The 14,438-nt window shown below is 39.9% G+C and overlaps 1 protein-coding gene across 1 annotated transcript in view; it reads right to left on the reverse strand.

The window, feature by feature from the left end:
• ARHGAP33 (Rho GTPase activating protein 33) overlaps positions 1 to 14,438 on the reverse strand; it is a 77,116-nt gene that overhangs the window by 28,910 nt on the left and 33,768 nt on the right. Inside the window, exons 3-5 of the mRNA XM_075840923.1 lie at positions 6,868 to 6,965; positions 6,594 to 6,672; positions 6,014 to 6,094 (exon numbers count right to left, since the gene is read on the reverse strand). Coding sequence (XP_075697038.1) covers positions 6,014 to 6,094; positions 6,594 to 6,672; positions 6,868 to 6,965 — 258 coding nt within the window. The remainder of the gene's footprint in view (positions 1 to 6,013; positions 6,095 to 6,593; positions 6,673 to 6,867; positions 6,966 to 14,438) is intronic.

Raw genomic sequence — 14,438 nt, forward strand, 5'->3', positions numbered from 1 at the left:
GATGAGGGTGAGATGGTAGACCTAGGGGACAAGGATAAGGTGAGATGGTAGACCTAGAGGACAAGGATAAGGTGAGATGGTAAACCTAGAGGACAAGGATAAGGTGAGATGGTAGACCTAGAGGACAAGGATAAGGTGAGATGGTAGACCTAGAGGACAAGGATAAGGTGAGATGGTAGACCTAGGGGACAAGGATAAGGTGAGATGGTAGACCTAGAGGACAAGTATGAGGGTGAGATGGTAGACCTAGAGGACAAGAATGAGGGTGAGATGGTAGACCTAGAGGACAAGGATAAGGTGAGATGGTAGACCTAGAGGACAAGGATAAGGTGAGATGGTAGACCTAGAGGACAAGGATAAGGTGAGATGGCAGACCTAGGGGACAAGGATGAGGGTGAGATGGTAGACCTAGAGGACAAAGATAAGGTGAGATGGTAGACCTAGGGGACAAGGATAAGGTGAGATGGTAGATCTAGAGGACAAGGATGAGGGTGAGATGGTAGACCTAGAGGACAAGGATAAGGTGAGATGGTAGCCCTAGGGGACAAAGATGAGGGTGAGATGGTAGACCTAGAGGACAAGGATAAGGTGAGATGGTAAACCTAGAGGACAAGGATAAGGTGAGATGGTAGACCTAGAGGACAAGGATGAGGGTGAGATGGTAGACCTAGAGGACAAGGATAAGGTGAGATGGTAGACCTAGAGGACAAGGATGAGGGTGAGATGGTAGACCTAGAGGACAAGGATAAGGTGAGATGGTAGACCTAGAGGACAAGGATGAGGGTGAGATGGTAGACCTAGGGGACAAGGATAAGGTGAGATGGTAGACCTAGAGGACAAGGATAAGGTGAGATGGTAAACCTAGAGGACAAGGATAAGGTGAGATGGTAGACCTAGAGAACAAGGATAAGGCGAGATGGTAAACCTAGAGGACAAGGATAAGGTGAGATGGTAGACCTAGAGGACAAGGATGAGGGTGAGATGGTAGACCTAGGGGACAAGGATAAGGTGAGATGGTAGACCTAGAGGACAAGGATAAGGTGAGATGGTAAACCTAGAGGACAAGGATAAGGTGAGATGGTAGACCTAGAGGACAAGGATAAGGTGAGATGGTAGACCTAGAGAACAAGGATAAGGCGAGATGGTAGACCTAGAGGACAAGGATAAGGTGAGATGGTAGACCTAGAGGACAAGGATGAGGGTGAGATGGTAGACCTAGGGGACAAGGATAAGGTGAGATGGTAGACCTAGAGGACAAGGATAAGGTGAGATGGTAAACCTAGAGGACAAGGATAAGGTGAGATGGTAGACCTAGAGGATAAGGTGAGATGGTAGACCTAGAGGACAAGGATAAGGTGAGATGGTAGACCTAGGGGACAAGGATAAGGTGAGATGGTAGACCTAGAGGACAAGTATGAGGGTGAGATGGTAGACCTAGAGGACAAGAATGAGGGTGAGATGGTAGACCTAGAGGACAAGGATAAGGTGAGATGGTAGACCTAGAGGACAAGGATAAGGTGAGATGGTAGACCTAGAGGACAAGGATAAGGTGAGATGGCAGACCTAGGGGACAAGGATAAGGTGAGATGGTAGATCTAGAGGACAAGGATGAGGGTGAGATGGTAGACCTAGAGGACAAGGATAAGGTGAGATGGTAGCCCTAGGGGACAAGGATAAGGTGAGATGGTAGACCTAGAGGACAAGGATGAGGGTGAGATGGTAGACCTAGAGGACAAGGATAAGGTGAGATGGTAGACCTAGAGGACAAGGATGAGGGTGAGATGGTAGACCTAGAGGACAAGGATAAGGTGAGATGGTAGACCTAGAGGACAAGGATGAGGGTGAGATGGTAGACCTAGGGGACAAGGATAAGGTGAGATGGTAGACCTAGAGGACAAGGATAAGGTGAGATGGTAAACCTAGAGGACAAGGATAAGGTGAGATGGTAGACCTAGAGGACAAGGATAAGGTGAGATGGTAGACCTAGAGGACAAGGATAAGGTGAGATGGTAGACCTAGGGGACAAGGATAAGGTGAGATGGTAGACCTAGAGGACAAGTATGAGGGTGAGATGGTAGACCTAGAGGACAAGAATGAGGGTGAGATGGTAGACCTAGAGGACAAGGATAAGGTGAGATGGTAGACCTAGAGGACAAGGATAAGGTGAGATGGTAGACCTAGAGGACAAGGATAAGGTGAGATGGCAGACCTAGGGGACAAGGATGAGGGTGAGATGGTAGACCTAGAGGACAAAGATAAGGTGAGATGGTAGACCTAGGGGACAAGGATAAGGTGAGATGGTAGATCTAGAGGACAAGGATGAGGGTGAGATGGTAGACCTAGAGGACAAGGATAAGGTGAGATGGTAGCCCTAGGGGACAAAGATGAGGGTGAGATGGTAGACCTAGAGGACAAGGATAAGGTGAGATGGTAAACCTAGAGGACAAGGATAAGGTGAGATGGTAGACCTAGAGGACAAGGATGAGGGTGAGATGGTAGACCTAGAGGACAAGGATAAGGTGAGATGGTAGACCTAGAGGACAAGGATGAGGGTGAGATGGTAGACCTAGGGGACAAGGATAAGGTGAGATGGTAGACCTAGAGGACAAGGATAAGGTGAGATGGTAAACCTAGAGGACAAGGATAAGGTGAGATGGTAGACCTAGAGAACAAGGATAAGGCGAGATGGTAAACCTAGAGGACAAGGATAAGGTGAGATGGTAGACCTAGATGAGGGTGAGATGGTAGACCTAGAGGACAAGGATGAGGGTGAGATGGTAGACCTAGATGAGGGTGAGATGGTAGACCTAGAGGACAAGGATGAGGGTGAGATGGTAGACCTAGAGGACAAGGATAAGGTGAGATGGTAAACCTAGAGGACAAGGATAAGGTGAGATGGTAGACCTAGAGGACAAGGATGAGGGTGAGATGGTAGACCTAGAGGACAAGGATAAGGTGAGATGGTAGACCTAGAGGACAAGGATGAGGGTGAGATGGTAGACCTAGAGGACAAGGATAAGGTGAGATGGTAGACCTAGAGGACAAGGATGAGGGTGAGATGGTAGACCTAGGGGACAAGGATAAGGTGAGATGGTAGACCTAGAGGACAAGGATAAGGTGAGATGGTAAACCTAGAGGACAAGGATAAGGTGAGATGGTAGACCTAGAGAACAAGGATAAGGCGAGATGGTAAACCTAGAGGACAAGGATAAGGTGAGATGGTAGACCTAGAGGACAAGGATGAGGGTGAGATGGTAGACCTAGGGGACAAGGATAAGGTGAGATGGTAGACCTAGAGGACAAGGATAAGGTGAGATGGTAAACCTAGAGGACAAGGATAAGGTGAGATGGTAGACCTAGAGGACAAGGATAAGGTGAGATGGTAGACCTAGAGAACAAGGATAAGGCGAGATGGTAGACCTAGAGGACAAGGATAAGGCGAGATGGTAGACCTAGAGGACAAGGATGAGGGTGAGATGGTAGACCTAGGGGACAAGGATAAGGTGAGATGGTAGACCTAGAGGACAAGGATAAGGTGAGATGGTAAACCTAGAGGACAAGGATAAGGTGAGATGGTAGACCTAGAGGATAAGGTGAGATGGTAGACCTAGAGGACAAGGATAAGGTGAGATGGTAGACCTAGGGGACAAGGATAAGGTGAGATGGTAGACCTAGAGGACAAGTATGAGGGTGAGATGGTAGACCTAGAGGACAAGAATGAGGGTGAGATGGTAGACCTAGAGGACAAGGATAAGGTGAGATGGTAGACCTAGAGGACAAGGATAAGGTGAGATGGTAGACCTAGAGGACAAGGATAAGGTGAGATGGCAGACCTAGGGGACAAGGATAAGGTGAGATGGTAGATCTAGAGGACAAGGATGAGGGTGAGATGGTAGACCTAGAGGACAAGGATAAGGTGAGATGGTAGCCCTAGGGGACAAGGATAAGGTGAGATGGTAGACCTAGAGGACAAGGATGAGGGTGAGATGGTAGACCTAGAGGACAAGGATAAGGTGAGATGGTAGACCTAGAGGACAAGGATGAGGGTGAGATGGTAGACCTAGAGGACAAGGATAAGGTGAGATGGTAGACCTAGAGGACAAGGATGAGGGTGAGATGGTAGACCTAGGGGACAAGGATAAGGTGAGATGGTAGACCTAGAGGACAAGGATAAGGTGAGATGGTAAACCTAGAGGACAAGGATAAGGTGAGATGGTAGACCTAGAGGACAAGGATAAGGTGAGATGGTAGACCTAGAGGACAAGGATAAGGTGAGATGGTAGACCTAGGGGACAAGGATAAGGTGAGATGGTAGACCTAGAGGACAAGTATGAGGGTGAGATGGTAGACCTAGAGGACAAGAATGAGGGTGAGATGGTAGACCTAGAGGACAAGGATAAGGTGAGATGGTAGACCTAGAGGACAAGGATAAGGTGAGATGGTAGACCTAGAGGACAAGGATAAGGTGAGATGGCAGACCTAGGGGACAAGGATAAGGTGAGATGGCAGACCTAGGGGACAAGGATGAGGGTGAGATGGTAGACCTAGAGGACAAAGATAAGGTGAGATGGTAGACCTAGGGGACAAGGATAAGGTGAGATGGTAGATCTAGAGGACAAGGATGAGGGTGAGATGGTAGACCTAGAGGACAAGGATAAGGTGAGATGGTAGCCCTAGGGGACAAAGATGAGGGTGAGATGGTAGACCTAGAGGACAAGGATAAGGTGAGATGGTAAACCTAGAGGACAAGGATAAGGTGAGATGGTAGACCTAGAGGACAAGGATGAGGGTGAGATGGTAGACCTAGAGGACAAGGATAAGGTGAGATGGTAGACCTAGAGGACAAGGATGAGGGTGAGATGGTAGACCTAGGGGACAAGGATAAGGTGAGATGGTAGACCTAGAGGACAAGGATAAGGTGAGATGGTAAACCTAGAGGACAAGGATAAGGTGAGATGGTAGACCTAGAGAACAAGGATAAGGCGAGATGGTAAACCTAGAGGACAAGGATAAGGTGAGATGGTAGACCTAGATGAGGGTGAGATGGTAGACCTAGAGGACAAGGATGAGGGTGAGATGGTAGACCTAGATGAGGGTGAGATGGTAGACCTAGAGGACAAGGATGAGGGTGAGATGGTAGACCTAGATGAGGGTGAGATGGTAGACCTAGAGGACAAGGATGAGGGTGAGATGGTAGACCTAGATGAGGGTGAGATGGTAGATCTGGAGCAAATAGTGTATGTTGAGAGTCAGACTGATTTGTGAACCAAAGAACAATAAGACTGGTTGAGATGGAGCACCCAAAGGACAATGAGATGCATTGAGGTGGTGGACATAGAGACTGAATAGAAGGGTTAAGACTCTAGAACCCAAGTAGAAAAACAACAACATTGTAAGATGATGAACGCAAAGACAAAAGAGACAAGACTAGATGAGGTCTGTAAAGAACAACGTACAAACAAATGAAGATGTTGTAATCATTAATTGACTTGTCTACCGGCGATCGTCAAGGTCTGAGGAGGCTTCTGAGCATCTCATTAAATCTGACGTCCTATTTTCATAGAACAATGTTTTAATTATAAAACCACCAAAGTGAATTGAAAAGATACAAAAAGTCAGACCAGGACTATTAATAGGGGTAGCGGGAGATAAGCGGCGGACCCCGGGGGGGAACACAACTTAAGGGGTCACTGAATTCAGCTTTAATTGGATACACGGCCGTCGTGCTCTGCATCATTATAGCAATGAGGGCCAAGATGCAGAATAGCTACAAATTACATCGAGGTTGGGCGTGTGTATATTAGGGGGAGGGTCACACAGCGTCCTCCCGCAGATGGAGAAGACTATGTTGCAGCTTCAAGGGTATGTGTACGTATATTACCATTGTAACCAATCAGATGCATTCATTTGTATTGTTACATATACCATAGAAATGAATTGGCAAAATTGTCATGGTTGCTATGGGCAACATCACGGTTGTCCTGTGCGCCTCATTTTCCTTTATAGCACCCACCTGACATGTGACTTGCACAATGTAAACAGCCTCCGATTCGCTAACATTGGAGTCCTCCGGGCGAGAGTCGGATAGAGAAAGCTGGAAGACATGACGGGCATCAGTCACTGCGCGGTAGTCACAGGCAAGTGGTCTTTGTTTGATTTAAAGGGCCAGCACACTAGAAATCCTAAAGGGCTGCCCAATACATTCTTGAGCCTTTCTTTATATATTCTAGCTCAGGACAACACTGTATAATGTTAATTATGTGATTCGCAAATCTGGATCATGCAACTTTGCCTTGACCTGTGCTTGATCGTCATCGGGAACCATCGCCGCCTGCTTTGATCTACTGACTGGGATTCTGCCTGCCGATGCTGTTGCTATGGGAGACTAATCAGGAAAATGATCGGAGGCTTTCCAGCGGGAAAGTCCATACCTTCCTGGGGGGTGGAGGGATGTTAGGTGTGAAGAACGGATAATCCTCCACACCCCTGACTATACCCAAACCAAATCTAAGGTCAACCTCGGAAATCTACCACTGAATCATCCGTGTGCTCGATCAATCGGAGATCTCGCACAGTATATAAGGGTCTCTTACCTGGATAGGACCATAGTTGACATTTTCATAGTGATAGTGAGCGCAGTCCGCCAGCTTTACAAAGGGGCCACGTGTTACCCTAAAAATAGACCAAGGAAAATAGGATTAGTAAACCTCGAAAATCCTGCGATTTCCTGAAAAATATTAGAGATCGCTCACGCCGTTATATAATCCAGAGCAGCTCATGCGTGAAATGAGGAATACAGTATAATCAGCAGGACGTCCATCCACATCAAACATCACCCCCCCCTCCTCCCCGATCCTCCGGATTCACCTCTTGCTGGGTCTCCCCTTCACGCTGGTGGGAGCTGCAGAAGAAATGAGTCGTCCGGAGCCCTCCGTACCTGTATCCAGTGTGTCCGAACCCCGAGCCTGAAGAGCAAAGCAGATTTATGGATGTGAAAACTCAACGGGGCCGCAGAACATACAAAATTTATGTCAGATACATCATAAACCACTTTATTCCAGCAACAAACAGCAGCCAAGTCACAGCCAATCAGATTCATCCTGCATGGCTGAATAAAGTGAAATTAGAACGCCTAACATGTCCTAGACCATAGGGACAGTAGTTATATTCCTGTATATAGGGGCAGTATTATAGTAGTTATATTCTTGTATATAGGGACAGTAGTATAGTAGTTATATTCTTGTATATAGGAGCAGTATTATAGTAGTTATATTCTTGTATATAGGGGGCAGTATTATAGTAGTTATATTCTTGTATATAGGAGGCAGTATTATAGTAGTTATATTCTTGTATATAGGGGCAGTATTATAGTAGTTATACTCTTGTATATAGGGGGCAGTATTATAGTAGTTATATTCTTGTATATAGGGAGCAGTATTATAGTAGTTATATTCTTGTATATAGGGGGCAGTATTATAGTAGTTACATTCTTGTATATAGGGGCAGTATTATAGTAGTTATATTCTTGTATATAGGGGGCAGTATTATAGTAGTTATATTCTTGTATATAGGGAGCAGTATTATAGTAGTTATATTCTTGTATATAGGGGGCAGTATTATAGTAGTTACATTCTTGTATATAGGGGCAGTATTATAGTAGTTATATTCTTGTATATAGGAGCAGTATTATAGTAGTTCTATTCTTGTATATAGGTGGCAGTACTATAGCAGTTATATTCTTGTGTATAGGGGGCAGTATTATAGTAGTTATATTCTTGTATATAGGGGGCAGTATTATAGCAGTTATATTCCTGTATATAGGAGCAGTATTATAGCGGTTATATTCTTGTATATAGGGGGCAGTATTATAGTAGTTATATTCTTGTATATAGGAGCAGTATTATAGTAGTTATATTCTTGTATATAGGGGGCAGTATTATGGTAGTTATATTCTTGTATATAGGGGCAGTATTATAGTAGTTATATTCTTGTATATAGGGGCAGTATTATAGTAGTTATATTCTTGTATATAGGAGCAGTATTATAGTAGTTATATTCTTGTATATAGGGGGCAGTATTATAGTAGTTATATTATTGTATATAGGGGGCAGTATTATAGTAGTTATATTCTTGTATATAGGGGGCAGTATTATAGTCGTTATATTCTTGTATATAGGAGCAGTATTATAGTAGTTATATTCTTGTGTATAGGGGCAGTATTATAGTAGATATATTCTTGTATATAGGGGCAGTATTATAGTAGTTATATTCTTGTATATAGGAGCAGTATTATAGTAGTTATATTCTTGTGTATAGGGGCAGTATTATAGTAGATATATTCTTGTATATAGGGGCAGTATTATAGTAGTTATATTCTTGTATATAGGAGCAGTATTATAGTAGTTATATTCTTGTGTATAGGGGCAGTATTATAGTAGTTATATTGTTGTATATAGGGGCAGTATTATAGTAGTTATATTCTTGTATATAGGAGCAGTATTTTAGTAGTTATATTCTTGTATATAGGGGTCAGTATTATAGTAGTTATATTCTTGTATATAGGGCTCAGTATTATAGTAGTTATATTCTTGTATATAGGGCTCAGTATTATAGTAGTTATATTCTTGTATATAGGGGGCAGTATTATAGTAGTTATATTCTTGTATATAGGGGCAGTATTATAGTAGTTATATTCTTGTATATAGGGGGTAGTATTATAGTAGTTATATTCTGGTATATAGGGGCAGTATTATAGTAGTTATATTCTTGTATATAGGAGCAGTATTATAGTAGTTATATTCTTGTATATAGGAGCAGTATTATAGTAGTTATATTCTTGTATATAGGGGCAGTATTATAGTAGTTATATTCTTGTATATAGGGGCAGTATTATAGTAGTTATATTCTTGTATATAGGGGCAGTATTATAGTAGTTATATTCTTGTATATAGGGGCAGTATTATAGTAGTTATATTCTTGTATATAGGGGCAGTATTATAGTAGTTATATTCTTGTATATAGGAGCAGTATTATAGTAGTTATATTCTTGTATATAGGAGGCAGTATTATAGTAGTTATATTCTTGTGTATAGGGGGCAGTATTATAGTAGTTATATTCCTGTATATAGGGGCAGTATTATAGTAGTTCTATTCCTGTATATAGGAGTAGTATTATAGTAGTTATATTCTTGCATATAGAGGCAGTATTATAGTAGTTATATTCTTGTATATAGGGGGTAGTATTATAGTAGTTATATTCTTGTATATAGGAGGAGTATTATAGTAGTTATATTCCTGTATATAGAGGTAGTATTATAGTAGATATATTCTTGTATATAGGGGCAGTATTATAGGAGTTATATTCTTGTATATAGGAGCAGTATTATAGTAGTTATATTCTTGTATATAGGAGCAGTATTATAGTAGTTATATTCTTGTATATAGGAGCAGTATTATAGTAGTTATATTCTTGTATATAGGAGGCAGTGTTATAGTAGTTATATTCTTGTATATAGGGGGCAGTATTATAGTAGTTATATTCCTGTATATAGGGGGAGGTATTATAGGAGTTATATTCTTGTATATAGGGGCAGTATTATAGTAGTTATATTCTTGTATATACGGGGCAGTATTATAGTAGTTATATTCTTGTATATAGGGGCAGTATTATAGTAGTTATATTCTTGTATATAGGGGCAGTATTATAGTAGTTATATTCTTGTATATAGGGGCAGTATTATAGTAGTTATATTCTTGTATATAGGAGCAGTATTATAGTAGTTATATTCTTGTATATAGGAGGCAGTATTATAGTAGTTATATTCTTGTGTATAGGGGGCAGTATTATAGTAGTTCTATTCCTGTATATAGGGGCAGTATTATAGTAGTTCTTTTCCTGTATATAGGAGTAGTATTATAGTAGTTATATTCTTGTATATAGGGGCAGTATTATAGTAGATATATTCTTGTATATAGGGGGCAGTATTATAGTAGTTATATTCTTGTATATAGCAGCAGTATTATAGTAGTTATATTCTTGTATATAGGGGCAGTATTATAGTAGTTACATTCTTGTATATAGGGGCAGTATTATAGTAGTTATATTCTTGTATATAGGGGGCAGTATTATAGTAGTTATATTATTGTACATAGGGGGCAGTATAATAGTAGTTATATTCTTATATATAGGGGCATTATTATAGTAGTTATATTCTAGTATATAGGGGCAGTATTATAGTAGTTATATTCTTGTATATAGGGGCAGTGTTATAGTAGTTATATTCTTGTATATAGGGAGCAGTATTATAGTAGTTATATTCTTGTATATAGGGGCAGTATTACAGTAGTTATATGCTTGTATATAGGGAGCAGTATTACAGTAGTTATATTCTTGTATATAGGGGCAGTATTATAGTAGTTATATTCTTGTATATAGGAGCAGTATTATAGTAGTTATATTCTTGTATACAGGGGCAGTATATTAGTAGTTATATTCTTGTATATAGGGGGCAGTATTATAGTAGTTATATTCTTGTATATAGGGGGGCAGTATTATAGTAGTTATATTCTTGTATATAGGGGCAGTATTATAGTAGTTATATTCTTGTATATAGGAGCAGTATTATAGTAGTTATATTGTTTTATATAGGGCAGTATTATAGTAGTTATATTCTTGTATATAGGAGCAGTATTATAGTAGTTATATTCTTGTATATAGGAGCAGTATTATAGTAGTTATATTCTTGTCTATAGGGGGCAGTATTATAGTAGTTATATTCTTGTATATAGGGGCAGTATTATAGAAGTTATATTCTTGTATATAGGAGCAGTATTATAGTAGTTATATTCTTGTATATAGGCGGCAGTATTATAGTAGTTATATTCTTGTATATAGGGGTAGTATTATAGTAGTTATATTCTTGTATATAGAGGCAGTATTATAGTAGTTATATTCTTGTATATAGGGGGCAGTATTATAGTAGTTATAGTCTTGTATATAAGAGCAGTATTATATTAGTTATATTCTTGTATATAGGGGGCAGTATTATAGTAGTTATATTCTTGTATATAGGGGGCAGTATTATAGTAGTTATAGTCTTGTATATAGGAGCAGTATTATATTAGTTATATTCTTGTATATAGGGGCAGTATTATAGTAGTTATATTCTTGTATATAGGAGCAGTATTATAGTAGTTATATTCTTGTATATAGCGAGCAGTATTATAGTAGTTATATTGTTGTATATAGGGGGCAGTATTAGGCCTCATTTACACGAACGTAATATACGCGCGTGCGACGCGCGTGCTGTGCACGCATGTCGTACGCACCTATATTAGTCAATGGGGCAGTTTAGACGATGCGTGAATTGCGCTCAGCGCGTGTGCGCAGAAAAAAACTCACGACATGTTCTATAATCGTGCGTTTTTCGCGCACTCACGCACCCATTGAAGTCAATGGGTGCGTGAAAACCACGCATGCCGCACGGAAGCACTTCCGTGCGAACTGCGTGATTCGCGCAAGAGCTGTCAAACTCCTGAATGTAAACAGAAAAGCACCACGTGCTTTTCTGTTTACAAACATCCAAACGGAGTGTCAAATTCGAGATGAGCGCACCGAACTTCACCGGGTTCGGCCAAACTCGTTTTGACCGAAACCGGTAAAAAATGTTCGGGTACGCGACGTCAGGAGACAGTCACTGTCCACGGTGCTGAAAGCGTTAAACTGGTTCAGCACCATGGACAGTGACTTCCGCTCCGAAAATCCATGAACCTGTAAAAAAAAAAAAAGACGTTCTGACTTACCGATAACTCCGGTCCGACCTCCCGGGATGACAGTAAAGTCCAAGTGACAGCTGCAGCCAATCACAGGCCAAGCACAGGCTGCAGCCAATCACAGGCCAAGCACAGGCTGCAGCCAATCACAGGCTGCAGCGGTCTCATGGACTGCGGCGTCATCCTGGGAGGTGGGGCCGGATGACAAGAGAGGGACGCGTCACCAAGGCAACGGCCGGGAGCCCGGACTGGGGGAAGCAGGAAGTTCTTGGTAAGTATGAAAGTCTTTTTTTATTCACAGGTTGGTGTATATTGTGTTCGGCATTCACTGTCGAGGGTGCTGAAAGAGTTACTGCCGATCAGTTAGCTCTTTCAGCACCTTGGACAGTGACGGGCGTCGACTAGCCTCATCTCTATGATGGCGGCTGCGCGAAAATCACGCAGCCGCGCATCATACACGGATGACACACGGAGCTGCCAAGTGCCTTTTGCGCGCGCAAAACGCAGCGTTTTTTGCGCGCGCAAAACGCACACGCTCGTGTAAATGAGGCCTTATAGTAGTTATATTGTTGTATATAGGGGGCAGTATTATAGTAGATATATTCTTGTATATAGGAGCAGTATTATAGTAGTTATATTCTTGTATATAGGGGGCAGTATTATAGTAGTTATATTCTTGTATATAGGAGCAGTATTATAGTAGTTATATTCTTGTATATAGGTGGCAGTAATATAGTAGTTATATTCTTGTATATAGGAGCAGTATTATAGTAGTTATATTCTTGTATATAGGGGCAGTATTATAGTAGTTATATTCTTATATATAGGGAGCAGTATTATAGTAGTTATATTCTTGTATATAGGGGCAGTATTATAGTAGTTATATTCTTGTATATAGGGGGCAGTATTATAGTAGTTATATTCTTGTATATAGGAGCAGTATTATAGTAGTTATATTCTTGTATATAGGGGCAGTATTATAGTAGTTATATTCTTGTATATGGGGCAGTATTATAGTAGATATATTCTTGTATATAGGGGACAGTATTATAGTAGTTATATTCTTGTATATAGGGGGCAGTATTATAGTAGTTATATTCTTGTATATAGGAGCAGTATTATAGTAGTTATATTCTTGTATATAGGGAGCAGTATTATAGTAGTTATATTCTTGTATATAGGAGCAGTATTATAGTAGTTATATTCTTGTATATAGGAGCAGTATTATAGTAGTTATATTCTTATATATAGGGGGCAGTATTATAATAGTTATATTCTTGTATATAGGGGGCACTATTATAGTAGTTATCGTCTTGTATATAGGAGCAGTATTATAGTAGTTATATTCTTGTATATAGGGGATAGTATTATAGTAGTTATATTCTTGTATATAGGGGGCAGTATTATAGTAGTTATATTCTTGTATATAGGGGGGCAGTATTATAGTAGTTATATTCTTGTATATAGGAGGCAGTATTATAGTAGTTATATTCTTGTATATAGGGGCAGTATTATAGTAGTTATATTCTTGTATATAGGAGCAGTATTATAGTAGTTATATTCTTGTATATAGGGTCAGTATTATAGTAGTTATATTCTTGTATATAGGGGGCAGTATTATAGTAGTTATATTCTTGTATATAGAGGCAGTATTATAGTAGTTATATTCTTGTATATAGGGGGCAGTATTATAGTAGTTATATTCTTGTATATAGAAGCAGTATTATAGTAGTTATATTCTTGTATATAGGGGCAGTATTATAGTAGTTATATTCTTGTATATAGGGCAGTATTATAGTAGTTATATTCTTGTATATAGGGTCAGTATTATAGTAGTTATATTCTTGTATATAGGAGCAGTATTATAGTAGTTATATTCTTGTACATAGGGGGCAGTATTATAGTAGTTATATTCTTGTATATAGGGGGCAGTATTATAGTAGTTATATTCTTGTATATAGGGGGCAGTATTATAGTAGTTATATTGTTGTATATAGGGGGCAGTATTATAGTAGATATATTCTTGTATATAGGAGCAATATTATAGTAGTTATATTCTTGTATATAGGGAGCAGTATTATAGTAGTTATATTCTTGCATATAGGGGGCAGTATTATAGTAGTTATATTCCTGTATATAGGGAGCAGTATTATAGTAGTTATATTCTTGTATATAAGGGCAGTGTTATAGTAGTTATATTCTTGTATATAGGGGGCAGTATTATAGTAGTTATATTCTTGTATATAGAGGGCAGTATTATAGTAGTTATATTCTTGTATATAGGGGGCAGTATTATAGTAGTTATATTCTTGCATATAGGGGGCAGTATTATAGTAGTTATATTCCTGTATATAGGGAGCAGTATTATAGTAGTTATATTCTTGTATATAAGGGCAGTGTTATAGTAGTTATATTCTTGTATATAGGGGGCAGTATTATAGTAGTTATATTCTTGTATATAGAGGGCAGTATTATAGTAGTTATATTCTTGTATATAGGGGGCAGTATTATAGTAGTTATATTCTTGTATATAGGGGCAGTATTATAGTAGTTATATTCTTGTATATAGGAGCAGTATTATAGTAGTTATATTCTTGTATATAGTGGGCAGTATTATAGTAGTTATATTCTTGTATATAGGAGCAGTATTATAGTAGTTATATTCT

The sequence above is a fragment of the Rhinoderma darwinii genome, chromosome 10 (assembly GCF_050947455.1).
Source record: "Rhinoderma darwinii isolate aRhiDar2 chromosome 10, aRhiDar2.hap1, whole genome shotgun sequence".
In the NCBI taxonomy this organism is placed as follows: domain Eukaryota; kingdom Metazoa; phylum Chordata; class Amphibia; order Anura; family Rhinodermatidae; genus Rhinoderma; species Rhinoderma darwinii.